The following is a 25,765-nucleotide window of genomic DNA, read 5'->3' as shown; positions in this document are numbered from 1 at the left end:
ATATAAATTCTACTTATACTAATGCATTTTATAAAAACGTGATTAATGAAAATGAGTTCAAATATACATAACCTTTAATTTTAATATACTAGAAATGGAAATATATTCATTTATACCGGGAAAGCAATTGGCTCTAGTTTTTAATTGCCATTTACATTCCAAAATTTCTAGGAAGTCCTCCACCGGACCTGCCATCCGAATAACACCAAATCTGAACCTATGTCCAGTATTCTGCACCAGATGTTTAAAGAATTTCTTTCATCTTTCTTTGTAATATCAAAGTTGTGTTGGTAAACTCTTCCACAAACTTAACTTAGTTTTACTTGTATAGAATGCGGGACGACACAAATTCTGAACTAAATATACCGCCATTTTGCTCCCACAGTAAGACCTACAATGAAGTTTAATTGTCCCATATCCTTCTACGATCACTTCTTGACATTCCAGGATATAGGGACACTGTCAACAGTGACCACACTTCACCGTTTTACCAGGCCCATCCACTCTGAGCCCTCTGAAGTCGTGTCTTAAAACGCTAATCCTTCTTATAAACCAAGAATGTTTTTTTTTTCACCCACATATTTCACATAATCCGGATCCATCCCCAAAATTTTCCAGTTAGATTCAACTGTTGCCCTAAGCTCATAAAAATTAGCATTAAATGTAACCATAGACCTGTTAAATGTCATGTACGTGTATTGATCTTGTATATTGCTTAAGGCTGCTGCAGTACTGCAACCTATACCTAAAAGAGGGACAAAATGTTGTACATCTTTTCACCCTCACCTCATTAAAGATGTTTAATTAAAAAACAATTCTCAGGATATCCCCACACTTTAAACATATTAAACCATTTATCATACTCTTTTTATTAAATTCCTCTTCCCCAGTAATCATCCTAGCCAGCCTCACACATTGTCCTTTCACTAAGGCTTTCTTCTGGTGGCTAGGATACATGCTATCAAAATGGAGAAAAGTATTTGAATAGGTCTGTTTACGAAAAATTGTAGATTCAAAACAATTCTTTGACCTGTATTTGAATACAAGTCTAAGAAATTAACTGAATTACCTTGTACATCCATAGTAAACTTAAGAAAATTGTAGTTGAATGTAAATGGTCATAAAATTCATTTAACCTCATAGTTGTATGTGTGTATATATTTAAGTAGGGAAATGAACTGTTGCTTTAATAATCAACAGTGTGTTTTAATTGGGCATTTATTAAGGCTGTTTTGTATGTATGTAAGATTGTAGAGGGATGTGGCATTTTATTCTGAAGAAGTCCTGTGTATTGAGTGGACGAATGCACTAAAACTGGTTTCCTTTGGGTTCATTGGTTCACCATCCGTTTTTTGTATTTTTATAATTCTGGACTGGATTTTTCAGAACTTTGATCACTTCCTTTCTTGTGAAGGTAAGAAAGGACAACCTTTATCAAAGCAGACTATTTCCAAATGGTTGTTGCGGGCGATTACCCTGTCTAGAATAGTTTTGTTGTGGTGGGAACAAAATGTAATGTCAGTCTACCAGGGCCTCTGCTTAATCTATGGCTTTTTCAAAAAGGTTGTACTGTTAAGTATTTTAGAACCAGCAGCTCGGTACTCTGTACATTACAAAGCAGTGCACTAAAAGCTAGATTCCTTCTCCAAATGTAGGTCAGGCTTTGGTAGGACCATTCTTCAAGGATTGCTGGACTGTTCTTCCATCTTCAGTTCTCAGCTATGATTATATACCCATATATTTTAGGCTGCTGCAGCAGTGGTTAATATGATGAACATAGTACACTTGTGGAAGTCAACCTACCATAACAGATATTTGAATAATCATTGTTGCGGTTACCTTTCCCCTCCCACCACCACCCTTGTTTTTGGTGCAATTTGTTGTTCCTAGCAATGTTTTCTTGTGGTTATGCTGCCTCCTTTCATTTGGCATGAACTCTGAAAGGCCTGGCACCCAAACCTGTCTTAGTCAGCTTAGCTGTAGCTAATTATGTGGGTGCATGGAAGATGCCCCAAAGCATTGGAAGCTGGCTGACTGTTGTATTCTTGGGATATGACCCATATAGCTTAGACTACTGTAGCAGTGATTATTGAAACATCTGCTGTTATGGTTATTTACTTGCACAACTATTCTGTTTTTAATGAATTTGAAGTACAGGTTAAAGCTGCTGCTTTGCCTTTGAAGTTAGGAGGATCACCTAAAGATGTTTTATAGGTGATTGTTCTAAACTTTAATGAAAATGTAACTAGTTTTAAAGTCTGCTTTTTTCTTGTGCAGGCAAAGCAGAAATGTCTAAAAGCAGTAGCTTGGCAGTGTCTTTTAGAACATTTAGCAAATTGGTCAACTGTGACTGCTTAGAAACAAACGCTTTTCAGGGTTGGCCAGAAGCTTTGTTGCTTTTAAGGTAAAACTTGCTCAATATCTCAAGTAGAGACTGAAATGTAACCTAGCTATTAAAATGGGATTGGGGTTTCATGATTGCAGTGAAGCTTTTATCAGTAAAAAGTATGACTAATTTCTTTCAGATTTTACGTATTTTTATCTTTTGTATGTAATAAATATTGCTATTGTAAAGTGGTATATCAGTTCATGACTTTGGGATTATACTGTAGAGTACTGAATTACTTACTGGTGTTCAAGTATGGATTAGTAAATGCTTCTGACAATGTTTTTGCTTTGTAGGTGGTGTGGGAATTGCTGCTACGCAGCTGTGTAAAACAGTGAACAATGTTACCATCTTTGGTACTTCAACAGCTTCCAAGCATGAAGCTATTAAAGAAATTGGTGTCACCAATCCCATTGATTATAGGACAACAGATTATGTGGAAGAGGTTCGAAAAGTTTCATCTAAAGGTTAGTGAAATATTTACTCACTGACTTTAAAACCCACCCCTGCATGCATTAGTTTTCTTTTGAGTAGTCGCTGAAGCAGAAATTACATTGGTCAGCATGTAGACAGATCTCTTGCAGATGGTTTCCCTGGTGTACTGGTAATTAAAACTAATTAAGCCAGCAGTGATTTGTGATTGCTGAATTTGCTTTTGAACATGCGTTTTGAACGTTTACCCAATTTGAAGGGATATTTCTGAGCTACACAGTTAAGACACCTATACTTAGCACAAGCAGAAAACTATATTTCAAAGTGGAAAGGGATGATGATGAAACGGAGGAAGCTCAAACAGAGACTGAAATTTTGGATGCAGACCTTTAAGGAGAATAATCATACAGAACATTATATCCATAAAGTAGTAGAAAGTATTCCAAGAACTAAGCTGACATGGGATTGCAGAAAGGAGATTCTACCTATAAGGATGAGTGCAATTAGGTATGTAGACAATAGGCAAGAGGGGGTTGTAATTTATTGGAAAAAAACTGGCAAAGGAATTAAGGTATTGGGAGCAAATAACTAGAGCGGGAAAGATGATAGAATGGAAACAAGCCAAGAATTTATTTGGCCTGCAGGTTAGAGATTGCCTGCCCCATTAGGGATTGATATCCGAGTGTAGGCAAAGAGAAAGAAATATGGTAGTCCTAAAATGAAAGACCAGCACTGGTAGAGTTTTTAGTAGAATCTAGAACAGAAGCTGCCATTAAAGGAGTAATTAGTAGAGGATATAACCTATTGCGTTGTAACTATAAGCTTCAATCAGAGGAGGTTAGAAAGGATTGGGAATAGACAGGATAAGAATTCACAAAAGAAACAATGGGAGGATATGTATGATGTCCTTCATGGATGCATCTGCAGTCATAACAACTGGGTTGTCCTGTCGTCAGGCAGCCCTTCGGTCGGCCGGATTCCAAAGTCTGGGTCCGGCTTCGGCTGATGTCGCACCTCACCCGACGTCATCTCTGCTGGTCTTCGGGTATAAAGGCATCAGCCGACGCCATTTTCCTCAGTCTTTCTTGCCGCGTGGCACCCGAAGCAGAAGCTGTTCGCAAGTGCCGGTCGGTCAGATCCAGAGATTACTACTACCGAATACTCCTTCGAAGACCTCTAAAAGCTAAGTACCCCGTTGGGGACTCTTTCTTGCCTCAGCCGATGTCAGAAAAAGTCAATAACTGTTTATCTTGTGGGAAACAAATACCTCATAAAGATTTCCACTCTTACTGTTTGCCTTGTTTAGGCCCAGACCACGACGTAGCAGCCTGTTCGGCCTGTGCTTCTTTCAACCGACGAATGCTTAGACGTCGGTCGGAGTTTGCTGAACAGTTTTTCGGCTCTGATTTTGCGTACATTATGCCGTCGGATCCTCCGACTACCCAAATTGTTAAAAAACGCAAAGAGAAAGACCGACACTCGCGGTCCGCGGTTTCGGCTGAAACCACGGTTAAGCAAACCGCGAGTGTCTCGGTTTCGCCAAACCGAAAACTGATCAGAGTACAGCCGAATCAATGACTACTACTGAGGTTCCGGCTGCTTCACTTGAATCGGCCTCAGAAATTTTACCTACTACAGTGGTTACTAGTGACTTATCAGACACCATCCCTTTGGATGTCTCTACCCCAGCACGTGGTGCTGCTAGGCCTCCTGCAGCCATGTCTATTAAGGCCTTTGCCAGGGCTAAAGCAGCCAAATCTACTAAATCAGTGCCTGTTAAACCCCCCTCAACCAGGCCCACTTCTAGTTCACAAATGCTTACTCTGGCAGAAGATTTAATATCCTTAATTAGGGGATCTCAATCACACCCAGACAGGGCCTCTCAGCCCCCAGATAAGAGACCTAGAGCAGAGCCCCTCGAGCCTGTGTCCTCTGATTCTGCGGATGACTCAGATATCACAGACCAGCCAGAGGCTCCTTTCTCCAATTATGAGGACTCAGATGCTGAAGAATCCATTCCAGCTGCTTCTCCACCAGAAGAATTCTCCTTTGGGGAAACCTTACATGCCATGAGAGAACAATTCCAATGGCAGGAACAGGATTTCTCAGACTCCAGAAAAAGACTTAGGACTTTTCTGCACCTACCACAACACAGGCCCTTAGCTATACCTCCTGTCCTCTCTGTTGTGGACGATGCATTTAATGATGTTTGCACTGCACCAGATTCCTTACCTCCAGCACCTGCCAAACCAGATAGGTTTTACAGGGTGCCAGACACAGACACTCATCATCGCCTATACAAGGCCCCACTTGCAGACCCCGAAACTATATCCCAGGGCCCTAAGGCAGTAGCCTCGACCACAGCAAAAAACCCTATTCCTTCTGAAAGGGAAGCCAGGTCTTTAGACAGATGGGGCAAAAAGGTTTACACCTCAGCTACTCTCTCAGCTAGAGCTTTAAACTGTCAGTTTCACATGATACAATACCAAGAGTTTATGCTTGATCAATTAACAAAAAAGCTATCCTCTGATGACTCTATAGATAAGAAATATCTATTAGAAACGGTTAATAACATACAACATGTTAGTAACCATTCCTTAAAATGTGGCTATGATGCACTGGAGGCTTCATTTAGATCAGCCATGACTGGCACAGTGATAAGAAGACATGCATGGCTGAAGGAACAAGTCTTACCGGATCATGTTAAAGCTAAGTTATTAGATGCTCCTATGGATAAGACCAGTTTGTTTGGTACACCTGCCCAGCAGGTAATGAAGAAAATGGAAGAAAAGGCAAAATCTGTACAAACGGATAAAGATTTCTTGCAGGTTCAGCCCCCAAGGTTTAGCAGGAACTGGCCTGCCAAAAATTGGTCCTTTCCTGACTCCACAAGATCCCAAAGGGGCAGGAATAGACGTTCCAGAGGCAGAAATCAATCCAGAGGGGGTGCCTACAGAGGACGACAGTGGCAAGGTAATAACAGAGGCACAGCCACTACCACTACAACAGGGCAATCACAGTGACTTGATTCTAACTCCGCCTACCAGGGAACAAATAGCAGCACCATTAGGCGGAAAATTAACCTTATTTTCGAAGAACTGGCACTATATCACAAAAGACAAGTGGATTTTGCAAACCATAGACCAAGGTTACCGGTTCCACTTCCACACTTTACCAGTCAAAAGAGGAATGCCAAACCTGCCTCCAAATCAAAAAACAGAAGCTCTACAGCAGATAATGCAATTAACAAAGATGAGAGCTGTGGAAAGAGTGCCAAAAACAGAACAAGGCAAAGGATTCTACTCCAGACTATTCCTAGTTCCAAGAAAGGAAAAAAGTTGGAGACCCATTCTCGACCTGTCCACCTTAAACACATACATCATTGTCCCAAAATTCAAAATGCTGACCCTACAGCAACTTCTTCCCATGCTGGGCAAGGAGTGTTGGCTGGTAACTCTAGATCTCAAGGAGGCATACCTGCACTTCCCCATTCGACCAATTTGCAGAAGATACCTCAGATTTCTTGCAGGATCAGAGCACTATCAATTCTCAGCATTGCCCTTTGGCTTATCTACTGCCCAGAGTATTCACAAAATGCCTGGCATCAGTAATCGCCACTGCAGACTACAGGGAATCCAAATTTATCCATACCTGGACGACTGCCTGCTACAAGGGGACAACAAAAGCAAGCTGACAACAGATTTACAAAGGGTCATTTACTTGCTACAATCACTGGGATACACAGTCAATTTACAAAAGTCAAGGCTGATTCCATCCCAAACAAGGACATTCTTGGGCAGAATTGGACACAGTAAAACAAATGGCATTCCTAACTGCAGAAAAACAAAAGATCTCCTCTTTACTTCTTGGCACTAACAAACCAGAGCAAGCTAACAGCAAGAAAAGTTCTGCAGGCCTTGGGCTTCATGGCATCATGCATAATCTTGGTTCCACATGCCAGACTGCATATGAGAAAACTACAGTGGTACCTAAAGAATTTATGGTCCCAACACAGGCACAGCCTAGAAGCAGAAATTCCACTAATTCCATGCCTAAAACAGGAGTTCCTATGGTGGGCTCAAGCATGCCAGTCAAACCCAGGCTTACCCTTTCACAACTATCAAGCAAGCCAAACCATCACAACAGACGCCTCAGACCTAGGATGGGGGGCTCACATGCTGGACAAATGCGCATAAGGATTGTGGACGAGGATCAGCTTCACCTGCACATCAACCTAAAAGAAATGCTGGCAGTAAAACTGGCAATCCAAAATTCAGACCATTTCTCAAAGAAGGCCATTTGATGATAAGGACAGACAACACCACAGTCATGTGGTACATCAACAAACAGGGAGGCACTCATTCATACCCCCTATGCAGAATGACTTTGGACCTTTGGAACCTGGCACTCAGCTACAACATCCAGTTACAGGCAATGTTTGTACCGGGAAAGGAGAACACTCTAGCAGACATGTTAAGCAGAACCACCTTGGATGCTCACGAATGGATGCTACACCCGGACATCTTCAAGACCATCGCAAAGAAATGGGGAATGCCACAGATAGATCTATTCGCTTCCCCTCTCAATCACCAGCTCACCAGCTCAAAAAATTCTGCACAAGGACATTCCATCCACTTGCATCGAAAGTGGATTCGCTCTCCTTCAGCTGGAAAGGCCTGACAGCATATGCATTCCCACCTCTTCCCTTGATACACAAGGTATTACTAAAAATCAAGGAGGAACGTCCAAGGATAATCCTGATGGCTCCGAACTGGCCAAGACAACACTGGTACCCATTGCTGAGGAGCATGTCTCGGGACAAAATGTGGTCAATACCCCTGATGCCTTTGATGTTAACTCAGAACAACTACAGCATCATGCATCCAAACCTAAAAACGTTGCAACTGACTGCATGGCACATCACATAGCAGCAACTATTCCAGATCTCTCCCAAAGGGTTAAAGACATTATCCTTGAAGCCCGCAGACCTTCAACAAGAAGGAACTATGCAGGGAAATGGAAAAGGTTTGTCATTTGGAGTGCTGAAAGAGGAAAGGATGTGTCCAATATAGATATTGCTAACATTCTGGAGTACTTGGCAGAGCTTCTACATACAGGCCTGTCCTATTCCTCCATCAAGATACATGCATCAGCTATTTCAGCAGAATACAGCTTTGATCCACCTGTCTTCTCAAGATCCTCTACTCAGGCAGTTCCTCAGAGGGATCAAGAATGTAAAACCTCCTAGGAAACCACCGCTGCCAGCTTGGGATTTGAACTTTGTGCTAGAAAAGTTGACACTCACCTTTGAACCAGCAGCAACAGCAGACCTACAGCATCTATCATGGAAAACTGCTTTCCTACTGGCAATAACCTCAGCAAGGAGGGTTTCTGAACTTCAGGCCCTAATGGCAGTACAACCCTTCCTAATCTTCCACCAAGATAGTGTCCATGAGGACTAATCCTACATTTATGCCTAAGGTGGTATCCAGAGTGTCCTTAAACCAGGCAATCCACCTACCTACCTTCTTCCCCAACCCACAAAACAGAGGGGAAAGAATGCTGCTTACCTTGGATGTACACAGACAGCTACGCTACTACCTGGACAGAACAAAAAGTAACAGAAAAACTGACCAGCTTTTTGTAGCCTATGCAACAGGAAAGGAAGGAAAAGCAATTTCCAAACAGACAATCTCCAAATGGATAGGAAATTGCATACGATTCTGTTACTCCTTCCATGGAAAACCAATTCCACAGAACATACGGCCTCATTCTACAAGAGCAACAGCCACTACCACAGCCTTCTTACGAGGAGTGGCAACCAAGGACATTATTGAGGCGGCTACTTGGACCTCCGTGCATACATTTGCCAAGCATTATAATTTACCTCTGTATTCCAGATCCCGAGCAGGGTTTGCTACTGCTGTACTGCAAGGGATCCTAACCACACCATAATCTATTCTTCCTCCTCCCTAGTTGGCTATGGTATTCTACCCAGTTGTTATGACTGCAGATGCATCCATGAAGGACATAGTACAGTTTTGTACCTACCATAAATGTAGATGTCCGAACTGGATAGCATCTGCAGTCAGGATTACCTCCCTCCTTCCCTCTGTGGTACTCCTAGGGTATTTACCCTCCTAATAGCTAGCTGGTGGGGAGTCTCTTATGGTGTATTTGTTTGTATATATGTACATACATGCTTATTTTTGTGTTTGCCTTCTATCCTTTGGAAACATTGGCATTTTACCCAAAATTTAGCCTTCCAAGAGGGCAACTGGCATCTGGGGCAAGAAACACTGAGGAAAATGGCGTCGGCTGGTGCCTTTATACCCCAAGACCAGCAGAGATGACGTCGGGTGAGGTGCGACATCAGCCGAAGCCGGACCCGGACTTTGGAATCCGGCCGACCGAAGGGCTGCCTGACGACAGGACAACCCAGTTGTTATGACTGCAGATGCTATCCAGTTCGGACATCTACATTTATGGTAGGTACAAAACTTACTTTTCCCAAATATGCAAAAAAAATCTAGAGGATTTAGGATTTTTGCCTGGAAATGTTTGCATAGATATTTTTATACCCCAAGTAGGCTGCAGAGAAATTTTTCTCAAGTAGACAGAAAATGCTGGAGTTGTGATGGGGAACTTATTTTCTGGGAATGCAGTGAATTGGCAGACTTTATGGATTCCCCGCGGGATGCACTTTCAGAGATGATCTGTGGGCAAATTGGTATGATGCGAGAGATGTTTTTCTGAGCTATGATACAGAATCTGAATTGCCTACGCATGGCAAGGCCTTGCTGTGTCTAATAATGGTGGCTGCCAAAAAAGCAGTTACTAGAAGATGGAAGTCAGAATCCAAACCAACTATACTAAAAGTAGTGAATATAGTAACAGAGGTAAAACAACTGGAACTGAGATCTTTAGAAAAGGGTAGGAGCAAACTACATAGGAAAAACTGGGAATTCTGGGAACAATACATACAAGGGAGGAATGAAGTTTAAAAGGCAGCAGGACTTAAATGAACTATGTAATGTTTGACTGAAAAAGGTTTGGTAGATAATAAGCAGTGTATAATGTTTGCAACTGGGAGTGTCAGTATGGTTTGAGATGTTAAATGCTTCCAACTAGGATTGTGTCGGGGTTTTCATTTATATAACTGTGATTATTAAGTCATCACTTACTACATAGACAAAAATGTTTCTTGTTTAATATGCTGCAGATTTCTTTGGTGTACATTTCTTTTGTGGTAGAGAAGAGGGTTCCTGTATAGTGTTTACAGCAGCATCGTGAGTGACCCTAATCTTCCAGTTTAGTGAGTATCATAGTAGCTTTACTTAATATTGCCGTACCAATTGCTGCAAGTCTTGATAGCAGTGTGGCAGCATCCCAAGTTACATTTCTCCTAATTGTGGTAAATTGGACCATATGTTTTCCTAATTTCATTTGACTTTTTTACTATATACAGACTTGCTTACCATTGTTCTGTGTTTCCTCTGCATATCTTTGAAATACTTCAGTGGTATGTCTTGCCGGACTGTCTTTTCATAATTGACTAACAATTTTTAATTGATTTACGGTGGTTAATTACTTTCTGAAAGACTAGATAAAGCTATATATTTAGCTGTAGGGAGCCCTTCAGACTGGTGAGATGTACTAATTTGTCAAATTTATTTGTATTTCTGACAATACAAAATTCATTGAAAGATATGCTACCAGTCTCGAAGGAGTCTTTGTGACTGTCATAACTTCACTGCCTGAAGAGACCCAGCTTCATTTAAGATGTCGACATCTTTTAGACTTTCTTCCCTCTGACCCGCCAACCGCCAAGCCTCCCAGCCTCCTAAATTCTACATGTCCTATTCATTCTCTGGCATTGTGGCATAACCCTACATATCTGCTAGGTTGAGAGCCTATACAGGTAAGACGTATGGGCATGTATCCAGGGGGGATGGGGGTATTTGTACTCTCACCAGCATCCTGGCAGTCGAGCACCCTTGGTGGCCTTAACCCCCACCCCCTTATGGTGCCATATACACCTGTATCAACACAGGGACTTCCTGAGGCCCCACTAGGTCACGCATGTGGGCTTGTTGACATGCAAGATATTGGAGCTGCTGTCTCCTGCTTAAGCAGCCACTGTGTAGACCCTTCTCAGACCGCCTGCTTTTGGTGGCTTTGAGATCTTTATTTCCTGTCACTGGAGAAGCAAACAAAACTGTTCAAGAAGCAAACCTCCCTTCCCTCCCAAAATACGCACCACCTTCTTCCCTGCCAGTGTAGTCAGTCACCTTTGCTACTTATTGAGCCTGGGTCATAATAAAGGCTTTATCCCTCTGGCATTACTAGGACTGAGTTGTTCTGGATTGATATGCAAGAAGAAACAGGCTTCTCCAAACTGTCTCTAATTAGTGTACTGGCTGAAGAAAGGTTGGTCTAACCTTTTCTGTCCATATTTGGCTGATGGTTGAACAGTATGATGTTATGTGATCCTATCTCGCCTACATTCTGACTGATGGGTTCGGAGCCGATCCCTCGGCTCCGACTCGGCACGCTTATGCCAAAGAGCGAAGTCTCTTATTGGCTGAGCTTATTATATCCCAGGATGCACCACTACCAGTCCCCCAGATCTCGTTTGCCGCTAACAAGTGAAGACGTGGTCTCGAGCTGGCTGAGCTAAGTAGTGATTAATTTCACTAGTTTTTCTGTCAGGAATTTCTATTTTTCTTCAACAAAAGCTGTTTTAACAGCTGTTTTGAGTGAGTTTGGTGGAATTTACTTAGTAAATTCTTGTGTTGTGAGTGTTTACTAGGAGTACCTCTTGTGTGTAAAGGCCTTTCCCGGTCTTTTTGATTGTAGGTGACTTCTGTTTTGTTAAGGATCTCGGATCCTTTATACTGTGGATAGTTTATCTTTCTTAATAATTTACAGTGTTTGTACTGTGTTTTGGACTTTAATTCACCGGAATGTCTCAGGTACCTAGGCCTTCAGGCTTTAAAAAGTGCACCAAGTGCAACTTTAAAATGTCGATCACAGATGACCACTCTCTCTGTGTTTATTGTTTGGGTGCAAAGCATTTGCAGGAGTCCTGCAGCGTGTGTCACGCTTTTTCCTCAAGGGTCCTCCAAGAGAGGAAAAATAAGCTCATATTAAAAGGTCTTGTAAAACCCTCCTTCGAAGAAGCTTTAGCATCCTCTCCTTCTCCCGCTAAAGAAAGGGCGCCTGCTCACCAGTCCGTCGGATCCGACCGCCAAAAGACATAGGCAGGTTTCTCCTTCGGCTCCAAGGACTTCGGAGCCGAGGGCGGAACGGTCTGCCTCGATGCCACCAGTCTCGACTCCTCTGGCTTCGGAGCCGATGGCTGGGGCATCGAGAGGTCACCTGCCGGCTCCACTGGTCTCGAGCCGACAAAGGTTGTCTGCTCAGACACTTCCTCCTCGGCACCAATGGAAACTAGTGTGGGTATTCCTTCGGCGCCGATAGTCATCGAGTCGCCTCGAGCCGGGTCCCCTAGCCCCTTGGGGCCGTTGGAGAGGCCATCTCGAACCCGTTCAGTATCCTCTAGGTCATCGAGGATGTCAGATTCGACATAGACAGGGTGCTCCAAAGACTGTTCCAGTCCCCAGTCTTTCAAAATTTGTTTCGCTCCACCCAGTTGGCTTCGGAGCCGATGGCCCATGCCCATGCCATTGCTGTTCCTCCTCCGACCGCTGCTCCGGAGCAGGTGCTGTTGGAGCCGGTGGAGATCTTAGGGTCGGCTCCGACCCTTACTCCAACCCGCCTCGGGTCCGAGTTTGGTACACGGACTTCTTCGGCTGGACCTGGGGTGATGTTTCGGGACCTAGGCTGTCTGTTCCAGCCTCCCTCTCGGTGCTCGCTGCGGGACTTCCGTCTGCTATCATGGCTCGTGACCGGACACTCCCAGGATTCTGGGGTCCGGCTTTCAGAGCTATGAGGAGTGCCTTGGTCAAGTCTTCTTCGCCATCTCTCCGGCTTTACCGCACCTTCCTGGGCGTGGAGACTGGGTCTTTGGCAGTTCCCTGTCCTAGGCAGCGGAGCCCTGGGCCTGAGGTTACCCCCATTGGGGTTTCCCTCCTCCCGAGGGTTCTTCGGAGTTGTCTTCAGAGGAACCCCCAAGGAAGAGATCGTGCAAGAGGAAGCACGTGGACTCCCCGAGTCTATTACATCGACACTGATCTTGATGATGCGGAGGGGTCCCGAAGTCGCCCTCGGATGATGTCTCATTTGCAGACATCTTAGAGATCCTCAAACAACGAGGCGGCTGGATATCCAAACCCCCTCTGCTGATGAGTCAGTGCTCCTCAAGGCCTCGGGCTCAGCCCTCCGCCTCCTGGGTGTCTCCGCCTGACGAGCTCCTGGATTTAGTTTGTCGGAGGGCGGGAACATCCAGATACCGTGGAACCAGTCCCTTCTCGTCCTAACAAATTTTTGTCTGCCCCACCCGAGAAGGAGTTCCTCACTAAAGGCGTGGCTGTAGATGCCATGGTGGTGGCATCTGCTACACAACAGGACGTGGCAGAGGCTTCAACGTCCGTCCATCCTCCTAATAAGGAGTCTAGGAGCATGGACCGCACGGAAGTGTACCCTGACTTCAGCGGCCTTTACTTTAAGGTCCCTGAATTATTTGGCACATTTTACCAGGCTTCAGAGGGATCTGGTCAAGGAGCTGTCAGATTCCCTCTCAGGTAACCTACCTGAGCACTAGCCCAGTCGGTTAGCTCTGTTGGCTATCCTTGCTTCAATTTCTAACTCGTCCATGAGGCTCATTTCAGACAGTCGAAGGGGCGGTAGAGCGGCAGGCACAGGCGTGGCTCACGGAGACAAGCCTGGCTCAGTTTGTTTGCTTATGGAGGCCTTCAAGTCTTCCTTCACGACGCTCCCTTTGATGGGTCCTCTTTGTTTGGACCTAAGGTTAAAGACACTCTTACCCGCTGTGAGCAGGAAGGAAAAACTTTATCTGCCGTAGGTGCACGTTTTTCCACTCCCTTTCGGCCTTATCCCAAGGCTAAAGGAGGAGGGAAGATGTGGTTCCAAATCACGTAAGTTTTTCCATCAACAGGAGGAAGATTCCCCTTCCAGAGGCAGAGGACGGGGAAATTTTTCTGGGAGACGCCGTCCCAGAGGCGGCAGAGGGCCCCGCAATTCTGGAGACCGCGAGTCCTTTCGTGGTTCTTCAGCCTCCCACACTTCATGAGGGATTGCCCGGCTGTGCTGCTCCGGAGCCAGTCGGGTGCCGTTTTGCCAAGCACCTAAAAGCTTGGGAGTCAATCACTCAGGACAGATGGGTGCTTTGGATTATTGCCGGAGGTTACACCATCCCCTTCACACACTCACCCCCACCGTCCAAAAAAATCCCGGACCCACCACCCAGTCAAAGGGAAATTGCAGCCGTAGAAGCTTTAAAGCTGCTAGAAAAAGGAGTCATCCAACCGGTCCCCACAGACCAGATCGGATCCGAAATTACTCAAGGTTCTTTAGTGCCAAAAGACAGGGGACCTGAGACCAATATTGGATCTCAGCAGACTAAACCAATCCGTCACGAATCCAAATTCAATGGTCACGTTACAATCCATTCTCCCATTGTTGGAGAAGGATGTTTGGATGTGCTCCATAGATCTCAAGGACCTATTATCACATACCGATACATCGGGCGCCCAGGAAGTATCTGCGCTTCAGCCTGGGAGACAGTCATTTCCAATTTTGTGCTCTGCCCTTTGGTCTCACCACAGCCCCCAGGGTGTTCACCAAATGTTTGGCAGTAGTAACGGCTCACCTGAGGAGTCTTGGATTCCAAGTGTTTCCCTATCTGGACGACTGGCTCCTGACTGCCACCACCAGTCATCGACTAATGGACAACCTCAAAGCCACCATCTCCCTGGGTGCTACCCTGGGAATTACATTCAATTGGTCAAAGTCTGTCTTGCTGCCCTCTCAGCATAAGGTTCATAGGAGCAGAGATAGACTCAAAATTGATGCTGCTTTTCTTCCTACCGAAAGGATCCAAACTTTACAAGGCCAAGTTCAAGCCCTGATTTCAAGATCCAAGGCCCCAGCCAGGATGGTCCTACAAGTTTTAGGTTCGATGTCTGCCACGGTTCTTCTAGTTCCTCTGGCAAGATTGCACATGAGGATTCTTCAGTGGCTATTATCGACTCAATGGTCCTTTCAGGATCTTGCCCTCACTCACCCCATTATGATTACAGAAACATGGGAACGGGACCTCCGCTGCTGGCTTCAGGCATCCAATCTAAATGAGGGAAGCCGTTTGGTTATTCCCTCTCCAGTGGTCACCCTGACGACAGATGCCTCCCAGACAGGGTGGGGGGGGGCATTGTCTGGGCAGGTTAGTCCAGGGCTCCTGGCTTCCAGACGAAACTTTTCTCCACATCAATGTATTGGAGATGAGGGCTGTACTTCTGTCCCTACAGGCCTTACACAAGTTTCTCCCTCAGGGCATAATCGCCATCCACACAGACAACATGTCGGTGGTCTGGTATCTAAACAAACAAGGAGGGACCAGATCTTACCCCTTTGCAGAGAGGCCATGAGGGTGTGGGAATGGGCTGTAGCTACCAGCCGTTTCTTGGTAGCGACCCACATTCCGGGAAATCAAATATATTGGCAGACAGATTAAGCAGGACAATTCTCTCCTCACGAGTGGTCCCTAAACGAAACAGTAGCAGCTCAGGTTTTCAGGAGATGGGGACGCCATGCGACCTGTTTGCAACACCACAAAATACAAAGTGTAAAAGGTTCTTCTCCTTGACTCCACATCAGGGGAAGCAGCTATGGATGCTCTAGCACAACCTTGGCCAACAGGGCTACTTTATGCCTTTCCTCCGATTCCACTTCTCCAAAGTCATTCAGAAAGCTTCTCAATTGGGGTCCACAATGATACTAATTGCTCAAGACTGGCCTCGTCAGGTATGGTTTCCTACCTGAAGAAACATGCGGTGGACGATCCTTGGACTTTAGATCTAACTCCGGATCTGCTAATTCATCAGTCGGGACGACAACATCAGTCCCTTCACTCCTTGAAGTTGACAGCTTGGCTCCTCCACTTCCGACTTTAGTGAGATATCACACATTAGACCCGGAAGTTATTCACATTTTATCTTCGGCCCACAAACCCACCACTAAGAAATTGTACCTCAGTAAGTGGAAGAGGTTTGCTATCTGGGCTCAACTCAGGGGCTTAGACCCTATTACTGCTCCAATCCCAGAGGTTTTGAAATTCTTAACATCCCTGTTTAATCAAGGATCTTCTGTCTCTACTATTAAAGTCCAACTAGCGGCTATCTCTAAATTTCACGAATCCATGGATCCTCCATTGATGAGCATCAGATTATGCAAAACTTTCATTAAAGGTGCGGGCCTGTTAAGACCCCCAGTTTTTCATCCTGCGCCTCCGTGGGATCTTGATTTGGTGCTTCGTGCATTAACATCTTCCCCTTTCGAACCGGCTGCTACATGTGAGTTAAAATATCTGTCTTGGAAAACTGCCTTCTTAGTTGCAATTACCTCTGCAAGAAGAGTTTCAGAGCTTCAAGCCCTATCTATCAAACCACCGTACTTGATTTTTCACAAGGATAGAGTATCACTTAGGCCTAATCCATCTTTTGTCCCAAAGGTCTGTTCTAATCTCTGTCTCCAACAATCTCTAGAGCTACCAGTTTTCTTTCCAAAATTCTCCAATGAAGCAGAATACACTCTCCATAAATTGGATGTTCACAGGCAATTGCTTCTATTTAGACAGGACTCAGCAAATTCAGAATCAGACCAGTTGTTTGTGTCCTTCTCAGACAATAAATTGGGTAAAACCATCACAAAAGCTACTATCTCCAAATGGATTAGAGATTGTATAACTCAGGCTTATTCCTGTTCGAATAAGCAACTTACAACATCTATCAAAGCTCACTCGACCAGAGCTATGGCGACTTCTATAGCTTTTCATTCCAAGCTCGCTATTTCTGAGATTTGTGCTGCGGCTACTTGGACCAATCCGCACACTTTCATTTCCCACTATAAATTGGATGTGGCATCTAAAGGGCGAGCATCATTTGGTTCCACGGTACTCAGGAGTGTTTTCCAGTGAGCCACCCAGGATTCAGGTGCTAGGGACGCTGTCCCATCAGTCAGAATGTAGGCGAGATAGGATCACATAACATCTTTTAGTTATGTACTCACCATAACTTCAGATGTTTGGGATCCATCTCACCTACATTCCTAATACCCACCCTCCTTCCCCCTGCCTTGGAGACCAGAAGAGATTGAACGGTTTGAGTTCTACTGTTTTTATCTTGTTTCATCTGACGATGTTATATAATCAGTGCGTGCATGTGTGCATGTATGCGGACAAACTAGATCTGGGGGACTGGTAGTGGTGCATCCTGGGATATAATAAGCTCAGCCAATAAGAGACTTCGCGCTTTGGCATAAGCATGCTGAGTCGGAGCCGAGGGATCGGCTCCGAACCCATCAGTCAGAATGTAGGCGAGATGGATCCCAAACATCTGAAGTTATGGTGAGTACATAACTAAAAGTTTTGCAGTAAGAACAAAAAAAATTTTCAGAGAGCTTGCTTAACTGGAGTATTGACAGAAAAGCCTACAAGCAAGTTACTTGGCAGTCTGGAGCTGCCTGCCCCCCCCCCCCCCCCATCTGTATACTTTGAATGATACATTCCCTGGGGGCAACCAATGCCTTGCTGATATGGCCTTAAAGAGTTTAGTATCTCATCTCCAAATGTTCCATCCTAACACTGGGGCCACAGATCTAAATCCAAATCACTGTTATGGCTGCCTAAATGATGACCCCTCCCAGTTGACCCTGTCACCATAGCCACACACACCCTTAACGAGACCCTGTCACCATAGCCACAGACACCCTTAACAAGATGAAGGGACTGATCAGGAGACAGGGAGGGCATAGTTTGTTTTTTAAAAAAAAAAAAAGCTTTGTGATTTTGCCAAAACTAGTTTTAATGTGTGTGTGTGTGTGTGTGTGTGTGTGTGTGTGTGTGTGTGTGTGTGTGTGTGTGAAGTTTAAATTTACTGTTGTAGCTTTTAGGGCTTTGGTTCCAAATAACGTTTGTGTTTGTTGTAAAACCAAAGAGCATGACTTGCTGAAGCCTTTTCAGCCAACTTTTGTTACCCATGCTCTGAGTTTGTGTGTGTGTCATAAAATGTATATAAATTTGCCCGTTTAAGAAATGATACAACAAAGCTTCGGCTCGTACGGCAAGTGCAACGACCAACAAACAGTATAAATCAAATGCAAAAAAAGCCAACACTCAAGTGAAAGGTAAAAACAGACTTTAATAATGCCCCAAAAATTTATCCAACAGACTGGTTTCGGTCATAAGCCTTTATCAATGTATAACAGTAGGATATATATAAATCACACATATATAGAAAAAACACAAACCAAGTGCAAAAGAACAAACAAGCAAAACCAAAACGTGAGGTGCGAGTACCAATCCAAGACGCACCGACAGATTCCAGAAAAATACTCCGAAGAACTTGAACGCCAATTTATTTTAAAATAAAATGCGATGTTAAGTTGTCAATCTCGCCTTCATTCTTGCTTGATGGGTTCGGAGCCGATCCTCGGCTCCGACTCGGCACTTTGCTAAGCTCGAGAGTCACTTTTACCAGCTTGAGGCAGCCCCATATCCCATGATGCAAGGCGGTAAGTACCCAGATCTCGTTTGCCGCTTCGCTTATGAGGTCCTCCTTTTGCCAGCTCCTGGTAAGTGTTAGTATTTTACTACTTTTTGCCCCTAGAATTTAAAATTTTCATTTTTCTTTAGATTACCTTCTGTTTTACTTAGTTTTAAGCCCCTTTCTGACTAAAATTATATTTCCTTCCCCTTTTTTTAGTCAGGCCTTCATTCCCTCCCATGCCCCCCCTGTCAGGGTGTGTGTGTGTGTGTGTGAGAGGTTAGTCACTATTTTTTTTTTTAGATAACTTTAGTTGTCTGATTGGGACTGTGTTGTTGTGTTCTACTTTTGTACAACTATGTCCAAAGAAAGGGTCTCAGGCTTTAAGAAGTGTGACTCGTGCTGTCAGAAGATGTCTCTGACAGACGGTCACACTTCTTGTTTATATTGCCTGGGACCTCTCCACCTGCAGGACTCCTGTGCGATTTGTCATTCTTTCAGCCAGAGAGTCCTGCAGGAGAGGAGAAATAAATTGATTTTAAGGGGTCTCCTTAAGCCGGAGGGCTCTCCGGCTAAGTCGGCTCCGACAAAGACTTCGAAGTCTTCCAAGGCCCAGGCTTCTGTGTCTAAGCCTGCGGCCTCGGTTCCGACTCTTTCTGAGTCGAGATCGGCTCCGGCTGGAGCCGATCCTAGCTTGCATAAACCTTCGGTGCCGATACTGGTTCAGTCACATCGGTGTCGGCTCCGACTGGCTCCGACCACCATGTGGCTCAGGCTTCGGTGTCGGCACCGACCGGCGCCGACACCGTTACTTTTATGTCTGTATCGGCTCCGGCTGGAGCCGATGCATCGAGACCTTCTGTCGGTGCCGAAAAGTCCTCTGCTCCGACTGGTTCGAGGGTTTCGTCGGCGCCGATGGTTCCTTCGAGGAAGAGATCCAGGTCCCCTTCCTTGGAACCGATACTCTCGGCTCCGGCCTCACCTCTCCTCTCGGAACGGAGCCATCGGAGCTGATCTTCCAGGTCATCCAGGCTTTCTGACCATGATTTGGAGAGGGTGGTCAGTAGATTATTGAAATCACAGGCACTGGCCCAGATGCTACATAGTCAGTCTCAACAGACGACTATTAGTCCACAACCTCTTGTAGTTCCTCCTTCGACTCTACCTCAGAATTTGGAGTTGGAGTCTTCGGGAATAGTTTCTGCTATGGCTGAGGGACAGATACCCCCCCCCCCTTCTGCTCCCTCAGCATCTACTCTTATCTCCTCTTAGAGACTTTCCTTAGAGGGATTCGGTGGTCGGGCTTCCCTGGTCTCCTCCGAGAGGGGGTGAGTGGCATCGGACCCTTGTCCGACCCCACTCTTCCCCTTGGAGCCTCGGCCTTGGTGAGCTCGGCTCCGACATCTGCCTCGGAGCCTTCCTTTTCGGTGGGCCCTGGAGTTCCTGCTTCTTCGGAACGGGTTCTCTCGGACCTCCCTGGGAGGGGGGCCTTCGAGGTGATGAAGAGTGTGCTGGCCACTGGACTCAGCCAGCAGTCTGTTCCCTTAGCTCCTCCCTCTACGGTGCCTGTCGATATCTCTGCCATCTCTCTTGCTTCCTGACCCAGAGATCCTCCGCCTCAGGTTTCCCCACTGGGAATAGCCCCCTCTTCCGAGGATTCTCCTGATCAGTCAGGGGATCCTCCGCGCAAGAGGATCTGTAAGAGGAAACATATAAACTCCCCTGAGTCTATCACTTCAGATACCGACTTAGATGAGTCGGAGGGATCCCCAAGATCCCCCTCTGAGGATGTCTCCTTTTCAGACATCCTAGAACTCCTAAAACAGAGGGGAAACTGGCCCTCCAATAATCCCTCTGAGGATGAGTTGGTATACCTAGAGGCATTTGGATCTCGGCCCTCCACCTCCTGGGTGTCTCCTCCTTTCGACCCCCTCATGGAGGTTATTGCTCGAAAGGCTTGGGCTGCTCCTGATTCTGTAGAGCCAGTTCCTAGGAGGCCGTCAAAATTTATTACTGCCCCTTCGGACAAGCTATTCCTTACAAAAGGCGTCCCTGCTGATGCCATGGTGGTGGCGGCTGCCACTAAGAAGGAACTTGCAGATCCTTCCGTACCTGTCCATCCTCCTAATAAGGACTCTAGGACCATGGATAGGTATGGTAAGCGGATGTTCTCTTCAGCGACCTTTGCTATGCGTTCGCTGAACTACTTATGTCACTTCACCAGACTCCAAAGGGACATCCTTAAGGAGCTAGGTGAAGTAGTACAGGATCCTACAGCTGCAGGGGCTCAACAAAAAATTGCTTCGCAGCTAGGAACCCTTAATTCTATTACTAACTCCTCCATGCGACTGATATCATATGCAGCAGATGGAGCGAGTAGGGCCGCAGGTACAGGTGTGGCTCTTAGACGCCAAGCCTGGATGCGACTCTGTAATTTTGCAGATCCCTTCAAGGCGTCCTTCACAAACTCTCCCTTTGATGGGTCAGCTTTGTTTGGCCCTCAAGTGAAGGATACATTGACCAGGTGTGAGCAGGACGGCAAGACTCTTTCTGCCGTAGGAGTCCGTTTTTCCACTCCTTCTAGACCTTACCCTAAAGGACAGAAGGGTGGCAAGATGTGGTTCCGCAAATCCCAAGGAGTCACGCCAGATACACGTGGTCAGTTTACCCCTAGAGGCAGAGGGGGTAACAATAACAGACGCCGCTCTAGAGGCAGAGGGAGTCCACAAAACCAGGGAAGCAGAGAGACTCTCTCTGACGAGCCCTTTCAGCATCCCTGAGATGCTGCCCGACTGTCCATCCTTGGAGGCAGTCGGGGGAAGACTATCACTGTACCCAGAAGCCTGGCGTTCCCTCACTCAAGACAGATGGGTACAGTCGATTATATCCGAGGGTTACAAAATTCCTTTCGAGGAAAGTCCTTTCTCTCACTCAAATTCCCTTCCAGATGTACCACCCGGTCTAAGGGAAATTGCAGAGTTAGAAGTTTTAAAACTTCTACAAAAAAGAGCCATTCAGCCAGTTACAACAGACCATTCAGAGCCCGGAATCTACTCAAGATTCTTTTTGGTCCCCAAAAAGACGGGAGACTGGAGACCAATATTGGATCTCAGCAGACTCAACAAGTCTGTGAGAAAGACAAGATTTCGAATGGTCACACTCAGTCAATTTTGCCCTTCCTAGAGAAGGACAACTGGATGTGCTCAATAGATCTTCAGGATGCGTACTATCACATAAAAATTCACAGACGCTCCAGAAGGTTTCTCCGCTTTCGGCTGGGGTCCAGTCATTTCCAATTCAGAGCCCTGCCCTTTGGTCTCACTACAGCCCCCAGAGTGTTCACCAAATGTATGGCAGTGGTCACGGCTCACCTGAGACGTCAAGGATTCCAGGTGTTTCCATATCTCGACGACTGGCTCCTTTCAGCCACCACCAGGCATCAACTTCTTCAAGCCAGGGATTACACAATAAATCTTTGCACTCAATTGGGAATTTCGATCAACTAAAAATCCTCCTTATTGCCCTGCCAGTCTATTACTTTCATAGGCGCAAACTTAAACACTGTTCGGATGTCAGCAACCCTCACAGACCAAAGAATCTTAGATATACAAAGTCACGTGAGGATCATCCTAGCCAGCAAGAAAGTACAAGCCAGAATGGTTCTAAAGGTGTGGGCCTCATGGCTGCGGCCATTACCCTTCTTCCCCTGGCCCGCTTCTATATGCGCCTGCTTCAGTGGATGTTGTTCACTCAATGGTCTTACCAACAACTTCCGATGCGTCACCAAATACTGGTGACACAAATTTGCAGAAATCATCTTTCATGGTGGATTGCTTCTCCCCAGATTCACCAAGGCAGACCCTTTGTACCCCCGGCCCCGGTAGCCACTGTCACTACGGACGCCTCCCTGATCGGGTGGGGGGGTCATTATCAGGGCAGGATGGTTCATGGGACGTGGCAACCGTTCGAATACCACCTGCACATAAATGTCCTAGCGATGAGAGCAGTGCTTTTAACGTTGCAAGCCCTCAACGACTTTCTTCCCTTGGGAACAATTGCAGTTCACACAGACAACATGTCTGTAGTATGGTATATCAACAAGCAGGGCGGAACCAAGTCCTACCCCTTGTGTCGAGAAGCTCTCAGACTTTGGCAATGGGCGATCTCCTCTCATCGGTTTCTGGTAGCAACGCATATCCCTGGGAAAACCAACATTTTAGCGGACAGATTGAGCAGAGCTATTCTCATGCCTCACGAGTGGTCTCTCAAACAATCTATAGTGGAGGAGATATTTCTAGAATGGGGCCCCATGTTGCGATCTTTTGCTACTCCCCAAAACAGCAAATGCCCAGACTTCTTCTCTCTCTTCCCACTGCCAGGCCATCCCCCCAGAGACGCTCTAACCCAGGATTGGCCCCAGGGACTTCTTTATGCCTTTCCTCCTTTTCCGCTGATTTCACAAGTACTCCAGAAAGCCACCGTTTTGAGAGCCAAAATGATTCTCATTGCTCCCTATTGGCCTCGACAGATTTGGTTCCCGTTCCTCCATCGCCACCTTTTGGTGCAGCCGTGGCATCTGGACCCAGTACCAGACCTTCTGATTCACCAATCGGGTCAGCTGCACCGGTCTATCCCCTCTCTCAACCTCACAGCATGGTTGCTCCACTTCCTTCCTTAGCCAGGCTTCCTATGATCTCTAATCCTGTTAGGGACATCATAGTAGCTTCCCTAAAATCCTCCACTGGAAGGATTTATACCAGCAAGTGGAAGCGCTTTTCTTGTTGGGCAAAAGCTAAAAACATTGATCCTTTTACTGCTCCAGTGCAAGCAGTTTTGGATTTCTTAGCGGAAATCTTTCACGCGGGTTCTTCTTCTTCCACGGTCAAAGTTCAGTTGGCTGCTATCTCGAACTTTCATGTCGGGTTCGCAGATCACAATATTATGTCCCACAGGCTTTGTAGAGCCTTCTTAAAAGGAATTTTTCTCCTGAAACCTCCAATCAGGAGTCCTCCTCCTCAATGGGACCTAAATTTAGTGCTGACATCCTTGATTCTTCCTCCCTTCGAGCCAGCTGTTTCATGTTCCCTGAAATTTCTTTCATGGAAAACTTTATTCCAGATTGCTATTACATCGGCTAGGAGGGTATCTGAACTTCATGCTTTCTCTGTTCGTCCCCCCTATTTGGTCTTCCACAAAGACAGAGTATCATTGAGAACTAATCCGACCTTTTTACCTAAGGTCGCCTCAAAGAGTAATTTGAATCAGTCTATTGACGTTCCTGTATTTTTCCCAAACTACTCAAACAGGTCAGAACAATTATCTTGATGTTCACCGCCAACTCCGATATTATTTGGACAGAACAAAACAATTCAGGAAATCCGATCAGCTCTTTGTTTCTTATGCTGATAACAAAAAAGGCCTTCCCGTCTCAAAGGTGCCCTTATCTAGATGGCTTTCTTCTGTCATCTCTGAAATGTATCCGCTCAGGGGAAAACAGCTGTGCTCGAAACCTAAAACGCATTCAACCAGAAGCTTAGCCACTTCCACAGCTTTTCAAGCTAGACTTCCATTAGACACTATTTGTGCAGCAGCCACTTGGGCCACTCCTCATACCTTTATTTCTCATTACAAATTGGATTTGGCCTCCAGGGACAGAGCCAGTTTTGGCTCTACAGTTCTCAAGAGTCTGTTCCATTGAGCCACCTAGGATAGAGGTGCTAGGGATGCGGTCCCATCAAGCAAGAATGAAGGCGAGATTGACAACTTAACATTGAGAAGTTATGTACCTACCATAACGTTCCATGTCTTCTCTCGCCTTCTTTCTTGCGACCCTCCCTCCTTCCCCCTGGCCTGGACAGACCTTTTTCTCTCTACATGGAAGTATGTTAAGACCATTCAGTTCGGGTCCTCCATAACCATCCTTCAGGCTTTTTCTCTGCCTTCTTTCTTCCTTTTGGGAAGTTTTTATGCTAGGTGTTATTGCCTATAGACAACAAACGAGATCTGGGTACTTACCGCCTTGCATCATGGGATATGGGGCTGCCTCGAGCTGGTAAAAGTGACTCTCGAGCTTAGCAAAGTGCCGAGTCGGAGCCGAGGATCGGCTCCGAACCCATCAAGCAAGAAAGAAGGCGAGAGAAGACAACTAACATGGAACGTTATGGTAGGTACATAACTTCTCATTTTCGCCGCTACAAACAAGAAGCAGCTTCCTCAGAACAACATCACTAAAAGGCGCCAAAAAGCATTTTAAATATGTACAGGAAGTTCTTTAAACGACATAATTTCCTGTCTTGGCGCTCTTGTTGTGGGAATGATGTTAGTTCTGGATGGTTTGCTGGATGTTATAATAGTTTTTTTTTTTTTTTTTTTTCCCTTTGGCTTTTACTTTGCCTTAGGCTTTTTTTCTTTTTTCTTTCTCTCTCTCTCTCTTTCTCTCTGTCTCTCTGTCTCTCTCCAGTAAGTGGATCGAGCTCAATCCATTTACTGGAGAGAGACTGAGAGAGACAGAGAAAGAGAAAGAAAGAAAAAATGAAAAAAAGCCTAAGGCAAAGTAAAAGCCAAAAGAAAAGAAAAAAAAAAAAAAACTATTATAACATCCAGCAAACCATACAGAACTGACATCATTCCCACAACAGGAGCGCCAAGACAGGAAATGATGTCGTTTAAAGAACTTCCTGTACATATTTAAAATGCTTTTTGGCGCCTTTTAGTGATGTTGTTCTGAGGAAGCTGCTTCTTGTTTGTAGCGGTGAAAACACATTTTATTTTAAAATAAATTGGCGTTCAAGATCTTCGGAGTATTTTTGTGGAATCTGTCTGTGTGTCTTGGATTGGTACTCGCACCTCACGTTTTGGTTTTGCATATATAGAAAAAAGGTATCTGTCAGCAGGTTAGAATCGTCCACTCAGCTGAAAGCTATTACAAATGTTCATTTAAACCAGGGGAAAAGACAGCTTCCAATCTAAGAATCAAAGCCATTTCTTTTTTATTTAAAATATTGTGCCAGCCTGCTTAAAAATTGTTATGGCCAGCCACCTTGTCTATAACAACAAACTTAAATTGTGCAGTAGGGTGTTTCATAGTATGTTTGTATAAAGCATTTGCTAGACATTTAGTTCTAATATTGCTAAGGCTCTCAGAAATGCGTAACCTAAAAGGTATAGACGTCTGATCTACATAAAATACTGAGCATGTACACTTAGTTAAATAAACCACCCAATCTGTACTGCAGTTGGCAAATATATTGATGTTAAATATATG

At 45.3% G+C, this 25,765-nt stretch overlaps 1 protein-coding gene across 1 annotated transcript in view; it reads left to right on the top strand.

The window, feature by feature from the left end:
• VAT1 (vesicle amine transport 1) overlaps positions 1-25,765 on the top strand; it is a 441,315-nt gene that overhangs the window by 50,628 nt on the left and 364,922 nt on the right. The window contains exon 3 of the mRNA XM_044054658.1: positions 2,683-2,853. Within this exon, the coding sequence (XP_043910593.1) occupies positions 2,683-2,853 (171 nt within the window). The remainder of the gene's footprint in view (positions 1-2,682; positions 2,854-25,765) is intronic.

This window comes from Protopterus annectens, chromosome 13.part0, assembly GCF_019279795.1.
Source record: "Protopterus annectens isolate FY-2018-M chromosome 13.part0, PAN1.0, whole genome shotgun sequence".
Lineage (NCBI taxonomy): Eukaryota > Metazoa > Chordata > Ceratodontiformes > Protopteridae > Protopterus > Protopterus annectens.
This window is presented reverse-complemented; position numbering and strand designations above follow the sequence as displayed.